General features: G+C 41.3%; 1 protein-coding gene across 4 annotated transcripts in view; it reads right to left on the reverse strand.

The window, feature by feature from the left end:
* Window positions 1-16292, reverse strand: part of osmr (oncostatin M receptor) — a 35614-nt gene extending 19322 nt beyond the window's left edge. The window contains exons 1-4 of one of the 4 annotated variants that reach the window (XM_014174916.3): window positions 16001-16292; window positions 15669-15776; window positions 13703-13859; window positions 12805-13098 (exon numbers count right to left, since the gene is read on the reverse strand). In XM_014174916.3, coding sequence (XP_014030391.3) covers window positions 12805-13098; window positions 13703-13859; window positions 15669-15776; window positions 16001-16021 — 580 coding nt within the window. In that variant the 5' untranslated portion in view covers window positions 16022-16292. Of the gene's footprint in view, window positions 1-12804; window positions 13099-13702; window positions 13860-15668; window positions 15836-16000 lie in introns of all 4 variants that reach the window. The other 3 variants (XM_014174915.3, XM_014174914.3, XM_045708842.2) reach the window with 3 other exon arrangements.
* Between the last annotated feature and the right edge of the window lie 41 nt (window positions 16293-16333).

Raw genomic sequence — 16333 nt, forward strand, 5'->3', positions numbered from 1 at the left:
ACTCTACATGCCTCAGATACCTCCTTTGTCCTCCCACACATGCAGTGACCTCACCCAGTATAACCAGCATGTCCAGAGATGCAACCACTCTTATCATCACTCAGTGCCTGGGCTTACCTCCACTGTACCTGCACCCCACCATACCCCTGTCTGCACATTATGCCCTGAATCTATTCTACCAGGCCCAGAATCTGCTCCTTTTATTCTCTGTCCCCAACGCACTAGACGAACAGTTTTGATAGCCTTTAGCCGAACCCTCATCCTACTCTTCCTCTGTTCCTCGGGTGATGTGGAGTTTAACCCATGCCCTGTGTGTCCCCAGGCACTCTCATTTCTTGACTTCTGTAATCGAAAAAGCCTTGATTTCATGCATGTTAACATCAGAAGCCTTCTCCCTAAGTTTGCTTTACTCACTGCTTTAGCACACTCCGCCAACACTGATGTTCTTGCCATGTCTGAATCCTGGCTTAGGAAGGCCCCCTAAAATTCTGAGATTTACATACCCAACTACAACATTTTCCGTCAAGATATAGCTGCCAAAGGGGGAGGAGTTGCAATCTACTGCAGAGATAGCTTGCAAAGTTCTGTCATACTTTCCAGGTCTATGTCCAAACAGTTCGAGCTTCTAATTTTTAACCTCTTGAGGATACCGTAGGATAGGGGGCGCCACAGCGCATTTTGAAAAAAAATCGTTCCCATTTTCAACGGCCTACTAATCAAACTCAGAAGCTAGGGCATGCATATACGTATTATATATGGATAGAAAACACTCTAAAGTTTCTAAAACTGTTTGAATGGTGTCTGTGAGTATAACAGAACTCAAATGGCAGTCAAAACCCCGAGACCGATTGAAACAGGAAGTGGAATTCTGAATTGTGGACTCGACTTCTCATCTTTCCCTATAAATAACACCGTTAACCATGGTTCAGTGAGCACTTCCTATTGCTTCCACTAGATGTCGCCAGTCTTTTCACAGTGGTTTGAGCCTTATAGAGTCAAAACTCAGTGAATGAGACGAGTATGAAATTGGTCACAGGGGATGGGCCATCATCATTATGACGCCGGCGGCCATGTCTGCCCCCACCTTTGGAAACGGTTTTAAAGGCCATGACATCATCCCCCTCGAATCTTATTGGCTCTCTTGGTGTTACAGGCCCTGAAGATGAATGTTTTACAACGTTTGACATGTTTGAACGAACCTACATGCGGGAGAATAGCATTTTATCCGGAACTTCAGCCCTGCGCTTGGAGAGAGCCATAGGACGCGCTACCAACATCAGGCTAATGGAACGTGAAGTATGGACTTTTTGACCGAAAATACATCTGTTGTGGACCTGGGATGCTTTCTGATGAAGACAACTAAAGGTAGGCGATTATTGACAATATTATACAAGATGAGATGTGACATGCGATTGTTTCCAAGATGGCGCCGAGCTCTGTATATTAGCTCATTTTCTGAGTATCGCATCTCCTTTTATCGCAAAGTGTGATTACCCAGTAAAGTTAATTTTAAATCTGGTATGACGGGTGTTCTCAAGAGATATTCATCTATAAATGTTAGATTGACAATATACATTTAAAAAATCGTTATAGGATAGTAATTTAGGGAAATGTAGCATTGTTTACCGGGACGCTTTTGAGGGGAAATTATGTAGTCAACCTCAGACAGAGATGTAAAATGCTGTTTTTATATATAAATATGACCTTTATTGAACAAAAGAATGCATGCATTGTATAACATGATGTCCTAGGGGTGCCATCTGATGAAGTTTGTAAAAGGTTAGTGCTGCATTTAGCTGTTTTTTGATTATATGTGATGCAAGTGGTTGGTCGGAAAATGGCTATGAAGCTGCTTTTTACGATGGACTCATCTAACATAATCTAATGATTTGCTTTTCCTGTAAAACCTTTTTGAAATCGGACGACGTGGGTCGATTCAGGAGAGGTGTATCTATAAAAAAAAAAATATATATATTACTTTTTTTTTTTGTAATTATGATTTTTTTTTAATGCTAATTGGCGATATGATTTTTCGCTGGATTTCGATCCCGGTGACGGGATGAGACGCTGAAGAGGTTTTAAAATTAATCTCTCCAGAAATAAGTCCCTCACTGTTGCCGCCTGTTATAGACCCCCCTCAGCTCCTAGCTGTGCCCTGGACACCATATGTGAATTGATTGCCCCTCATCCATCTTCAGAGTTCGTTCTGTTAGGTGACCTAAACTGGGATATGCTTAACACCCCGGCAGTCTTACAATCTAAGATAGATGCCCTCAATCTCACACAAATTATCAAGGAACCCACCAGGTACAACCCTAAATTCATAAACATGGGCACCTTCATAGATATTATCCTGACCAACTTGCCCTCCAAATACACCTCTGCTGTTCTCAACCAGGATCTCAGTGATCACTGCCTCATTGTCTGCATCCGCTATTGGTCCGCGGTCAAACGACCACCCCTCATCACTGTCAAACGCTCCCTAAAACACTTCTGCGAGCAGGCCTTTCTAATCGACCTGGCCCGGGTATCCTGGAAGGATATTGACCTCATCCCGTCAGTCGAGGATGCCTGGTCGTTCTTTAAAAGTAATTTCCTCACCATCTTAAATAAGCATGCCCCTTTCAAAAAATGTAGAACTAAGAACAGATATAGCCCTTGGTTCACTCCAGACCTGACTGCCCTTGACCAGCACAAAAACATCCTGTGGTGGACTGCAATAGCATCGAATAGTCCCCGCAATATGCAACTGTTCAGGGAAGTCAGGAACTAATACACACAGTCAGTCAGGAAAGCAAAGACTAGCTTTTTCAAACAGAAATTTGCATCCTCTAGCTCTAAGTCCAAAAGGTTTTGGAACACTGTTAAGTCCATGGAGAACAAGAGCACCTCCTCCCAGCTGCCCACTGCACTGAGGCTAGGTAACACAATCACCACCGATAAATCCATGATAATCGAACATTTCAATAAGCATTTCTCTACAGGTGGCCATGCTTTCCTCCTGGCTACCCCAACCTCGGTCAACAGCTCCACACCCCCCGCAGCAACGTGCCCGAGCCTCCCCAGCTTCTCCTTCACCCAAAACCAGACAATCTGGACCCTCTCTTTCTAAAATTATCCGCTGCCATTGTTGCAACCCCTATTACCTGTATGTTCAACCTCTCTTTCGTATCGTGTGAGATCCCTAAAGATTGGAAAGCTGCCGCGGTCATCCCCCTCTTCAAAGGGGGTGACACTCTAGAACCAAACCGTTATAGACCTATATCCATCCTGCCCTGCCTTTCTAAAGTCTTCGAAAGCCAAGTTAATAAACAGATCACTGACCATTTCGAATCCCACCGTACCTTTTCCGCTGTGCAATCCGGTTTCCAAGCTGGTCACAGGTGCACCTCAGCCACGCTCAAGGTACTAAACGATATCATAACCGCCATTGATAAAAGACAGCACTGTGCATCATCAGCACTGTGCATCATCGACCTGGCCAAGGCTTTCGACTCTGTCAATCACCGTATTCTAATCGGCAGACTGAATAGCCTTGGTTTCTCAAATGACTGCCTCACCTGGTTCACCAACTACTTCTCAGACAGAGATCTGTGTGTAAAATTGGAGGGCCTGTTGTCTGGACCTCTGGCCCTCTCTATGGGGGTGCCAGAGGGTTCAATTCTCGGGCCGACTCTTTTCTCTGTATATATCAATGATGTCGCTCTTGCTGCGGGTGATTCTCTGATCCACCTCTACGCAGACACCATTCTGTATACATCTGGCCCTTCTTTGGACACTGTGTTAAACTTCCAAACGAGCTTCAATGCCATACAACACTCCTTCCGTGGCCTCCAACTGCTCTTATACACTAGTAAAACCAAATGCATGCTTTTCAACCGTTCGCTGCCTGCATCTGCCCGCCCGACTAGCATCACTACTCTGGACGGTTCTGACCTACAATATGTGGACAACTACAAATACCTAGGTGTCTGGCTAGACTGTACACTCTCCTTCCAGACTCACATTAAACATCTCCAATCCAAAATCAAATCTAGAATCGGCTTTCTATTTTGCAACAAAGCCTCCTTCACTTACGCTGCCAAACTTACCCTAGTAAAACTGACTATCTTACCGATCCTCTAGTTCGGCGATGTCATCTACAAAATAGCTTCCAATACCCTACTCAGCAAACTGGATGCAGTCTATCATAGTGCCATCTGTTTTGTTACCAAAGCCCCTTATACCACCCACCACTGCGACCTGTATGCTCTAGTCAGCTGGCCCTCGCTACATATTCGTCGCCAGACCCACTGGCTCCAGGTCATCTATAAGTCCATGCTAGGTAAAGCTCCGCCTTATCTCAGCTCACTGGTCACGATAACAACACCCACCCATAGCACGCGCTCCAGCAGGTATATCTCACTGGTCATCCCCAAAGCCAACACCTGCTTTGGCCGCCTTTCCTTCCAGTTCTCTGCTGCCAGTGACTGGAACGAATTGAAAAAATAAATTAAAAATAAAATTAAAAATAAAAACAAAAAAATATAAATAAATAAAAAATTAAATCGCTGAAGATGGAGACTTATATTTCCCTCACTAACTTTAAACATCAGCTATCTGAGCAGCTAACCGATCGCTGCAGCTGTACATAGTCCATCTGTAAATAGCCCACCCAATCTACCTACCTCATCCCCATATTGTTTTTATTTACTTTTCTGCTCTTTTGCACACCAGTATCTCTACTTGCACATCATCATCAGCTCATCTATCACTCCAGTGTTAATCTGCTAAATTGTAATGGCTTCGCTACTATGGCCTATTTATTGCCTTACCTCCTCTCGCCATTTGCACACACTGTATATAGACTTTCTTTTTTTCCTATTGTGTTATTGACTGTATGCTTGTTTTTTCCATGTGTAACTCTGTGTAGTTGTTTGTGTTACACTGCTTTGCTTTATCTTGGCCAGGTCGCAGTTGTAAATGAGAACATGTTCTCAACTAGCTTACCTGGTTAAATAAAGGTTAAATAAAAAAATATTTAAAAACATTATTGCCACCCATTCTGAAACTGACTCTGCAGCTCTTTGTTAAGTGTTTCAGTCATTTCAGTCGCTGTAGTACCTGACTTGTATATTGTTGAGTCATCCACATACATAGACACACTTGCTTTACTCAAAGCCAATGGCATGTCGTTAGTAAACATTTTAAAAAGTAAGGGGCCTTGACAGCTGCCCTGGGAATTCCTGATTCTACCTGGATTATGTTGGATAGGCTTCCATTAAAAAAAACCTCTGTGTTCTGTTAGACAGGTAAGTCTTTATCCACAATATAGCAGGTGGTTTGAAGCCATAAAAAATATATTTTTCCAGCAGCAGACTATGATTGATTATGTCAAAAGCCGCACTGAAGTCTAACAAAACACCCCCCCACAATCTTTTTATCATCAATTTCTCTCAGCCAATCATCAGTCATTTGTGTAAGTTCTGTGCTTGTTGAATGTCCTTACCTACAAGCATGCTGAAATGTTTTTACTGTAAAATAGCATTGTATCTGGTCAAACACAATTTTTTCCAAAAGTTTACTAATGGTTGGTAACAGACTGATTGGTCGGCTATTTGAGCCAGTGAAGAGGGCTATTCTTAGTTAGGGAAATTACTTTTGCTTCCCTCCAGGCCAGAGGGCATTAAATTGAAGATATGGCAAATAGGAGTGCCAATATCATCTGGAAATTATCATCAGTAATTTTCCCTCCAAGTCATCAGACCCCGGTGGCTTGTCATTGTGGATAGACAACAGAAATGTTTACTGCTCTTCCATACTCACTTTACGTAATTCAAAATTACAAAGTTTGTCTTTCATAATTTTGTCAGATATACTTGGATGTGGTGTCAACATTTGTTGCTGGCATGTCATGCCTAAGTTTGCTTATCTTGCCAATGAAAAAGTAATTAAAGTAGTTGGCAATATCAGTGGGTTTTGTGATGAATAAGCCATTTGATTCAATGAATGATGGAGCAGAGTTTGCCATTTTGCCCAAAAATGTATTTAAGGTGCTCCAAAGCTTTTACTATCATTCTTTATGTAATTTATCTTTGTTTCATAGTGTAGTTTCTTCTTCTTTTTATTCAGTTTAGTCACATGATTTCTCAATTTGGAGTAAATTTGCCAATCGGTTGTGCAGCCAGATTTATTTGACATTTCTTTTGCCTCATCCCTCTCAACCATACCATTTTAAAATTCCAATATCAAAAAGAGTGTCCAGATAAAAATAATATATAAATATTTTATCATTATTAGATGAAGCTTACCCGACACACTTGTCTAAATTGATGGGTCATTTGAAGAAAATGCTATAACCACCCCCAAGCCACACCTACTAAGTGGATGGGTCAATATTGTCTAGACATGTACACATGTTCAGAAAAATACAATAGATGGCTGTAATCACCCCCAGACACACCTGGCTAATTTGATGGGTCATGTAATAATCCGGCCGAAGTGGAGTCTTTTGTTTAGACATGTAGCTAGCTAAACAATGAACCGGCATAATCCCAACTCATACTACTACCAATACAAGCATTGTCATAGCTGTAGTATGAATCTGCAGGTAGCTAAAGCTACCTAGCTAACATTAGGCTATAACTAGCAATGCAAATGGATTTCTGATTTAAATAATATTACTACACAGATCATACACGTAACGTTAGCTAGGAAGACAGCAAGCTAACGTTTGCTAGCAAACTAACAGTATGCAATAAAAACAACTTTCTGACAAAATTAGAAGCTTATATCTGAAAATGTAGCTAGACTCTTACCCGTATACATGGTTGAATGCTTCATGGCAGACAGGAACCATTTAACTATGTTTTGTTTGTAGCTAACGTTACATCTTGTTTGGCCAGCGTTGTGTCAAATCCCTCCGGTTCACACTGACAGTGGTGCGTGCAGAAAGTAGCCCATCACTTTTTCCAATTGATCTGGCGGTAGCGCCTGCTAAATTCAGGATATCAATGTTGGAATGGAATAGAAGTTTGTTATTAAAGCACATGAAAGTTCACATGTTCCAGAAGGAATTTCTGCCCCCAAAAAAGCATGTAGATAAAAAATAAATGTTTACGTTCTACCTGGGGCGGCAGGTAGCCTAGTGGTTAGAGCATTGGGCCAGTAATTGAAAGGTTGCTGAATCGAATCACCGAGCTGACAAGGTAAAAATCTGTCACTCTGCCCCTGATCATGGCAGTTAACTCTCTGTTCCCCAGTAGGCTGTCATTGTAAATAAGAATTTGTTCTTAACTGACTTACCTAGTTAAATAAAGGTACAAAAAAAGTATTGATGTGTGACATATGCCTAGTTTCTTGAATCGAGTCACATATTGTGATCTCTACATCCGATGGATTTGGATACTGCTTTAAAGCACATTTCTGCAGCATTAGTAAAGATGTGATCAATACATGTTGATGATTTCATTCCTGTGCTGTTTGTAACTACCCTGCTAAATTGACTGATAACCTGAACCAGAATTGCAGGCACTATACTAAATACTTATGTATTTTTCCATGTTTCATGATGTTCATCTGTTTGTTTCACTCACACTGTTAGGCTAAATTTTTTGAGAAAATGAATCAAATTTCTAAATGTTAAAATAGGTTTCATATAGTAGTTCAAATCCTCCAAAAGTGTTTACCATCATGCTACTGTCACTCCCACCGAGTTATGGCTAATTTAGGCTCCAAATTTCAACCTTGTTAGGTTCCACCTGGAAAATGCACCTAACAGGGTGGAAATGTTGTTGGAAAATATAGTAAATAAATGATTAATTAAAATATTTACTTCTATAATATATTTATATTTTATGTATATTTAGATACATATTTGTTACTAATTTCATTACAGTTACATATGTGTAAAAAGCCTGACATAAGTAATTGTAATGAAATGTGTATATATATATATAATTGTTATTAGTCATTGTGATGTAATTAGCAAGCAACAATGCATATATACTTAAGTGATAATGACCTCAAAGCCGGTGTTTGAAAGATATATTGGCAATCTTAATCACACTCAACACTGCACTTTCACACAACACCTATTTTATGTGAGAATGCTGTTCATTGACTACAGCTCAGTGTTCAACACCATAGTGCCCACGAATCTTATCACTAAGCTAAGGACTCTGGGACTAAACACCTCCCTCTGCAACTGGATCCTGGACTTCCTGACGGACCACCTCCAGGTGGTAAGAGTAGGCAACAACACGTCTGCCACGCTGATCCTTAACACCGGGGCCCCTCAGGGCTGTATACTTAGTCCCCTCCTCTATTCCCTGTTAACCCATGACTGCGTGGCCAAACACGACTCCAACACCATCATTAAGTTTGCAGACGACAACAGTGGTAGGCCTGATCACCAACAACGATGAGACGGCCTATAGGGAGGAAGTCAGAGAACTCGCAGTGTGGTGCCAGGACAACAACGTCTCCCTCAACGTGAGCAAGACAAAGGAGCTGATTGTGGACTACAGGAAAGGAAGTTACTTGCTGTCCACATCACCAATGAACTATCATGGTCCAAACATACCAAGACAGTCATGAAGAGGGCAAGACAAAACCTCCCCCCCCCCCCCCCCCAGGAGACTAAAAAGATTTGGCATGGGTCCCCAGATCCTCAAAAGGTTCTACAGCTGCACCATAGAGAGCATCCTGACCGGTTGCATCATTGCCTGGTATGGTAACTGCTCGGCATCTGACCATAAGGCGCTACAGAGGGTAGTGCGTACGGCCCAGTACATCACTGGGGCCAAGCATCGTGCCATCCAGGACCTATGCAATAGGCGGTTTCAGAGGAAAGCCCATAAAATTGTCAGAGACTCCAGTCACCCAAGTTAAAGACTGTTTTCTCTGCTACCGCACGGCAAGAGGTACCGGAACGCAAAGTTTAGGACCAAAAGGCTCCTCAGCAGCTTCTCCCCCAAGCCATAAGACTATTGAACAATTAATTAAATCGCCACTGGACAATTTACGTTGACCCTCTACCTTTTGTACACTGCTGCTACTCACTGTTTATTATCGCTGTTAATTATCTATGCATAGTCACATCACCCCCAACAACATGTACAAATTACCTCAACTAACCTGTACCCCCGCACACTGACTCGGTACCGGTGCCCCCTGTATATGGCCTCGTTATTGTTATTCTTATTGTGTTACTTTTTATTGTTACTTTTTATTTTAGTCTACTTGGTAAATATTTTCTTAACTCTTCTTGAACTGCACTGTTGGGTTAAGGGCTTGTAAGTAAGCATTTCATGTTAAAGTGTACACTTCTAGTATTAGGCACATGTGACAAATAAAGTTTGATTTGATGTAGTAACCAAAAAAGTGTTAAACAAATCAAAATATATTTTATATTAAATTCTTCGAAGTAGCCACCCTTTCCTTGATGACAGCTTTGCACACTTGGCATTCTGTCAACCAGCTTCATGAGGTAGTCAACTGGAATGCATTTCAATTAACAGGTGTGCCTTGTTAAAAGTGAATTTGTGGAATTTCTTTCCTTCTTAATGCATTTGAGTCAATCAGTTCTGTTTTGACAAGTTAGGGGTGGTATTTGGTAAAAAAAAATTGGTAAAAGACAAAGCCCATATTATGTCAAGAACAGCTCAAATAAGCAAAGAAAAATTACAGTCCATCATTACTTTAAGACATGAAGGTCAGTCCATCCGAAACATTTGCAGTCACAAAAACCATCAAGCACTATGATGAAACTGGCTCTCATGAGGACCGCCACAGGAATAGAAGAGCCAGAGTTACCTCTGCGGCAGAAGACAAGTTCATTAGAGTTACCAGCCTCAGAAATTGCAGCCCAAATAAATGCTTCACAGAGTTCAAGTAAAAGACACATCTCAACATCAACTGTTCAGGGGAGACTGTGTGAATCAGGCCTTAATGGTCGAATTGCTGCAAAAAAACAACTACTATAGGACACCAATAATAAGAAGAGACTTACATGCTTGGGCCAAGAAACATTTTGATTTGTTTAACACTTTTTTGGATACTACATGATTCCATATGTGTTATTTCATAGTTTTGATGCAAATGGTAATCCCACTAAGAGCAAAGCAGATTGGAAGGTGTATCGCTGCAGAATGCTGTGGTAGCCATGCTGGTTAAGTGTGCCTTGAGTTCTAAATAAATCCCAGACAGTGTCACCAGCAAAGCACCGCCACACCGTCATGCTTCACAGTGGGAACCACACATCCGGAGATCATCCGTTCACCTTCTCAACTGTCCTCCGACTACATCATTGTGCTACTCACAGTGCTGTTGAGGCTACTGTAGACCTTTGCAAAATAGTGTGTTTTAATCAATTGTTTGGTGACGTGAATATATTCAGTATAGTTTTATCTAAAAAGGACAATTTTTTAATGTTTTACAATTGACAAGTTTATGAAATTCACTGAGGAGGATGGTCCTCCCCTTCCTCCTCTGAGGAGCCTCCACTGGTTCCACCCTGTTAAAATAATAATTTGACATTACCATCAAATGTTATGCATTTTCTGGCAACTTGTAGAGATAGAAGAGGTCAACTGAACATGTAAAAAGGTTGACTAAGTTCTATTGTTATTCACTATTATTTGAGAAAAATAGGCTGCAAATAAAGCGCTGGTTCTGTTAATAGCATACGTTTCACTCAATAATCATTGTTTTATAATTATTTTAAGGGGGAAAAATGAATGTTATGGGTTAAGGGACATTTGATGTCTTAGAAAATCTAAATCAAGATATATGCTGTACATGTATTGTTAACACTTTCAGATAGTTAATGTATGTCCCTAACAGGGAGGAAATATCTGATGGTCAATGTTTCAACAATCTGCCTATAATTATTAGGATTTATGTGCCTAATATGTTTGACCAATATGTTTTTCTAAATTTCAAACATGTCCTTTTTCTGACAGAATTATATATTTCTCTCTGTCTAGACTTTTATATATACAGTTGAAGTCGGAAGTTTACATACACCTGAGCCAAATACATTTAAACTCAGTTTTTCACAATTCCTGACATTTAATCCTAGTAAAAATTACCTGTCTTAGGTCAGTTAGGATCACCACTTTATTTTAAGAATTTGAAATGTCAGAATAATAGTAGAGAGAATGATTTATTTCAGCTTTAATTTCTTTCATCACATTCCCAGTGGGTCAGAAGTTTACATACACTCAATTAGTATTTGGTAGCATTGCCTTTAAATTGTTTAACTTGGGTCAAACGCTTCAGGTAGCCTTCCACAAGCTTCCCACAATAAGTTGGGGGAATTTTGGCCCATTCCTCCTGACAGAGCTGGTGTATCTGAGTCAGGTTTGTAGGCCTCCTTGCTCACACGCTTTTTCAGTTCTGCCCACAAGTTTTCTATAGGATTGAGGTCATGGCTTTGTGATGGCCACTCCAATACCTTGACTTTGTTGTCCTTAAGCCATTTTGCCACAACTTTGGAAGTATGCTTGGGGTCATTGTCCATTTGGAAGACCCATTTGCGACCAAGCTTTAACTTCCTGACTGATGTCTTGAGATGTTGCTTCAATATATCTACATAATTTTCCTCCCTCATGATGCCATCTATTTTGTGAAGTGCACCAGTCTCTCCTGCAGCAAAGCACCCTCAGAACATGATGCTGCCACCTCCGTGCTTCACGGTTGGGATGGTATTCTTAGGCTTGCAAGCCTCCCCCATTTTCCTCCAAACATAACGATGGTCATTATGGCCAAACAGTTCTATTTTTGTTTCATCAGACCACAAGACATTTCTCCAAAAAGTACGATCTTTGTCCCCATATGCAGTTGCAAACCGTAGTCTGGCTTTTTTTAATGGCGGTTTTGGAGCAGTGGCTTCTTCCTTGCTGAGCGGCCTTTCAGGTTATGTCGGTATAGGACTCGTTTTTACTGTGGATATAGATACTTTTGTACCTGTTTCCTCCAGCATCTTCACAAGGTCCTTTGCTGTTGTTCTGGGATTTATTTGCACTTTTCGCACCAAAGTACGTTCATCTCAAGTAGACAGAATGGGTCTCCTTCCTGAGCGGTATGACGGCTGCGTGGTCCCATGGTGTTTATACTTGTGTACTATTGTTTGTACAGATGAACATGGTACCTTCAGGCATTTGGAAATTGCACCCAAGGATGAACCAGACTTGTGGAGGTCTAAAATTTTCTTTCTGAGGTCTTGGCTGATTTCTTTTGATTTTCCCATGATGTCAAACAAAGAGGAACTGAGTTTGAAGGTAGGCCTTGAAATACATCCACAGGTACACCTCCAATTGACTCAAATTATGTCAATTAGCCTATCAGAAGCTTCTAAAACCTTGACGTCATTTTCTAGAATTTTCCAAGCTGTTTAAAGGCACAGTCAACTTAGTGTATGTAAACTTCTGACCCATTGGAATTGTGATACAGTGAATTATAAGTGAAATAATCTGTCTGTAAACAATTGTTGGAAAAATTACTTTTTGTCAATCACTAAGTAGATGTCCTAACCGACATGCCAAAACTATAGTTTGTTAACAAGAAATTTGTGGAGTGGTTGAAAAACAAGTTTTAATTACTCCAACCTAAGTGTATGTAAACTTCCGACTCCAACTATATATAGTATTTCAATTTTTTTCCGCAAAAGTTATGAGGTCCAAAAGGCACCACAATGACCCGGCTAACGTATGCCTAGGACAATGTGAAGTGCTTTAACGTTTGTGAAATCTGCTAAAACATTGCTATGAAGGCCTTATGACAGAGGTCAAGATGGGAGAGAAAACACTCCTCCATACTAACAGCTGATGAAGTTGGAGCAGTAGTTGTTCCTCTTCTCTGTTGTATCCTCACACCAGGAGTACACCCCGGAGCCGGATGCTTGTGTGATGTTTAGGTTGTGGACAGCAATGGCTGTGACTCTGTGAGTAATGTTGATCAGGGGGTAGCTGGTGGTGGAGTTGAAGGTCATATTGGTGATGTGGATGCCTCTAGGAGGGACACAACAGAACAAGATAGTGGAGCCCTCCTTTAACACCTGCTGGTAGGGAAACATCTTTGTCTTTTTCCAAACTCTGTCCACTGTGTCTTGGGCACCTGGATGGGGAAGGAGGAGATATAAATTATTAGGGGTCCAAGCCCCTGAGGGGCTAAAACCAATTAAGGCTACTCCTCCTAAAATGTTTATTCAAATGTCACAAATATTGATATGAATGATGTATGTACCCATGTGATTTTAAACATGACCTAATCAAGTCTATATCTCATTACTCAAGGCTGCAGTGAGCAGGTCTGTGACCCTATCTGCTGTATGGTAGCTTGACCTGGGCCTATCATGTCTGTTGTTTCACCAATTAACATTATTTATTTTTGTACTCTTTCCAAGCATACCCAAAACAAACATTTGAAGTTTCAATATGAAACTTCAGTCCAATGCGTTTGTGCAATAAGCCTGGGGACGAGGTTAAACTTTACTAGTTTAGCCTCTTTTACATAAATATTACAAAATGAATCAAGCAAAAATCCCCAGCCTCTAGCAAGAGTCATGATTGAGCAACTTTGATGAGACGATAGTTAAAAAGAGAAGAGGAAAAGGAAGAGGTCTTCTTTCTTAAAAATGGCAACGCACACAGATCTGATAACATGACAAGTGTTAGAAGCATAGCCTTTTCTAACAGACATGAACAACTACATTTCTCACCATAATTTGTCTTCCATTGGCTCCAGTCACTTGGGTCTGCATGGCTGCAGAAACGTCGTATTCTGATTGAATGGTCAGCACATTGTAAAGGCAGAGTAGACACCCAGGTCCATGTTAACGTGGAGTCACTACCCAAAGGACAGCTACTCACTTTACTCTATATGATGGAAACCAGAAATGAAACACATCATGAAAACACAGAACAGCCAAATCTGACTGGTAGTACTGATTTTAACTGTCTTGTTGTCATGTTTATTGTCCTACTGTCATGTCTTTGTTTATTGTCTTGCTGTCAAGTCCTTTCCTGTGTACATACATTGCATTCGGAAAATAATCAGAACCCTTCCCCTTTTCCACATTTCGTTATGTTACAGCCTTATTCTAAAATGGATTACATTTTCCTCATCAGTCTACACACAATAAAACAGGTTTTTAGAAATGTTTGCAAATATTTACATAAGTATTCAGACTCTTTGCTATGAGACTCGAAATTGAGAACAGGTGCATCCTGTTTCCATTGACCATCCTTGAGATGTTTCAACAACTTGATTGGAGTCCACCTGTGGTAAATTCAATTGATTGGACATGATTTGGAAAAGCACACAGCTATCTATATAAGGTCCCACAGTTGACTGTGCATGTCAGAGCAAAAACCAAGCCATGAGCTCGAAGGAATTGTCAGTAGAGCACCGAGACAGCATTGTGTCGAGGCACAGATCTGGGGAAGTTACCAAAAAATGGGATTCCCGAGTGGCGCAGTGGTCTAAGGCGCTGCATCGCAGTGCTAGCTGTGCCACTAGAGATCCTGGTTCGAGTCCAGGCTCTGTCACAGCCGGTGGTGACCGGGAGACCCATGGGGCGGCGCACAATTGGCCCAGCGTCGTCCGGGTTAGGGGATGGTTTCGCCGGCAGGGATGTCCTTGTCCCATCTTGCTCTCGTGACTTCTGTGGCGGGCTGGGCACATGCACACTGACACGGTCGACAGGTGTTTCCTCCTACACATTGGTGTAGCTGGCTTCCGGGTTAAATCGGACATTGTTTCAAGAAGCAGTGCGGCTTGGTTGAGTTGTGTTTTGGAGGACGCATGGCTCTCGACCTTCGCCTCTCTGTACTGGAGTTGCAGCGATGAGACAAGACTGTAACTACCAATTGTTTGCCAAAAGGCACCTAAAGGACTCAGAACATGAGAAACAAGATTCTTTCGTCTGATGAAACCAAAATTGAACTCTTTGGCCTGAATGCCAAGCATCACGGTGAAGCATGGTGCTGGCAGCATCATTCTGTGGGGAGGTTTTTCAGCGGCAGAGACTGGGAGACTAGTCAGGATCGACGGGAAAGATGAACGGAGCAAAGTACAGAGAGATCCTTGATGAAAACCTGCTCCAGAGCGCTCAGGACCTCAGACTGGGGCGAAGATTCACCTTCCAATATCCTTGAGCGACCCAGCCAGAGCCCAGACTTGAACCCGATAGAACATCTCTGGAGAGACTTGTAAATATCTGTGCAGTGACGCTCCCCATCTAACCTGACAGAGCTTGAGGGGATCTGCAGAGAGGAATGGGAGAAAATCCCCAAATACAGGTGTTCCAAGTTTGTAGTGTCACACCCAAGAAGAATCGAGGTTTTAATCACTGCCAATGGTCGCTTTAACAATGTACTGAGTAAATGGTTGAATACTTATGTAAATGTTATATTTCTTTTTTTTTTTTTTTATACATTTGCAAAACCATCTAAAAACCTGTTTTTGCTTTGTCATTATGAGGAATTGTGTGTAGATTGATGAGGGAGAAAAACAATGTAATCAATTTTAGAATAAGACTGAAATGTAACAATATGTGGAAAAAGTCAAGGGTTCTAAATACTTTCTGAATGCACTGTATACAGTAATACAAGACAATGGTTCTGCTAGGAAACAAACACATACATAATCAATCAATTGGACAAATGGCCTGAACTGTTACTCACGTTGTGAACGATAGTGAGGTTGTCAGTGCGTCCAACCTGTATTTCATAAGTATCACCGCTTTCCCTTGCTAAACCAGTGTGATTGACCAGCCACTTCACCACAAGGCTCTGTGTAGCAAAATTAGCCCGCAGCTCAGAGATTATTGGCCGAGGAGGTTTACTGCCTGCTAAAACAACATATAGCTAGCTCACTTATAGGCATGCTCTCAATTTAACAATCCAATCTGTTTCTGTGTAGATCATACATTTCATCTGACTGTTAATTGCTATGTACACTTACAATACTATACAACTTTGAGTTGACCTTTGACTTCATACAAGAAAGGTCTTACCTGATTCCAAGCAGGATCCATTTAGATATACAGAGGAAGTTAAAAGGAACAGAAGCACATGAATAAACCAGGATATACAGTACATCCTCTAACCTCTCAGAGCAAACTGTGCTGTTTAAATTAATGATACTAGTAAAAGTACAGGTCTAATGTTGCTGAAGGTTCTTGTAGCCTCTGTTCCTGCAGACTGGTGTTCATTCACAGTCCACGCAGACTGACTGAGTTGACGTCCAGGAGTGAGTCAGAAGTAGTTATGATATTGACATTGTCATTGTCAGCCGACCGGCTCAGTATTGAGCAATAATGTGGTTGTTTGAGTAGGAGTTGGGGGGA

The sequence above is a fragment of the Salmo salar genome, chromosome 26, assembly GCF_965601325.2.
Source record: "Salmo salar chromosome 26, fSalSal1, whole genome shotgun sequence".
Lineage (NCBI taxonomy): Eukaryota > Metazoa > Chordata > Actinopteri > Salmoniformes > Salmonidae > Salmo > Salmo salar.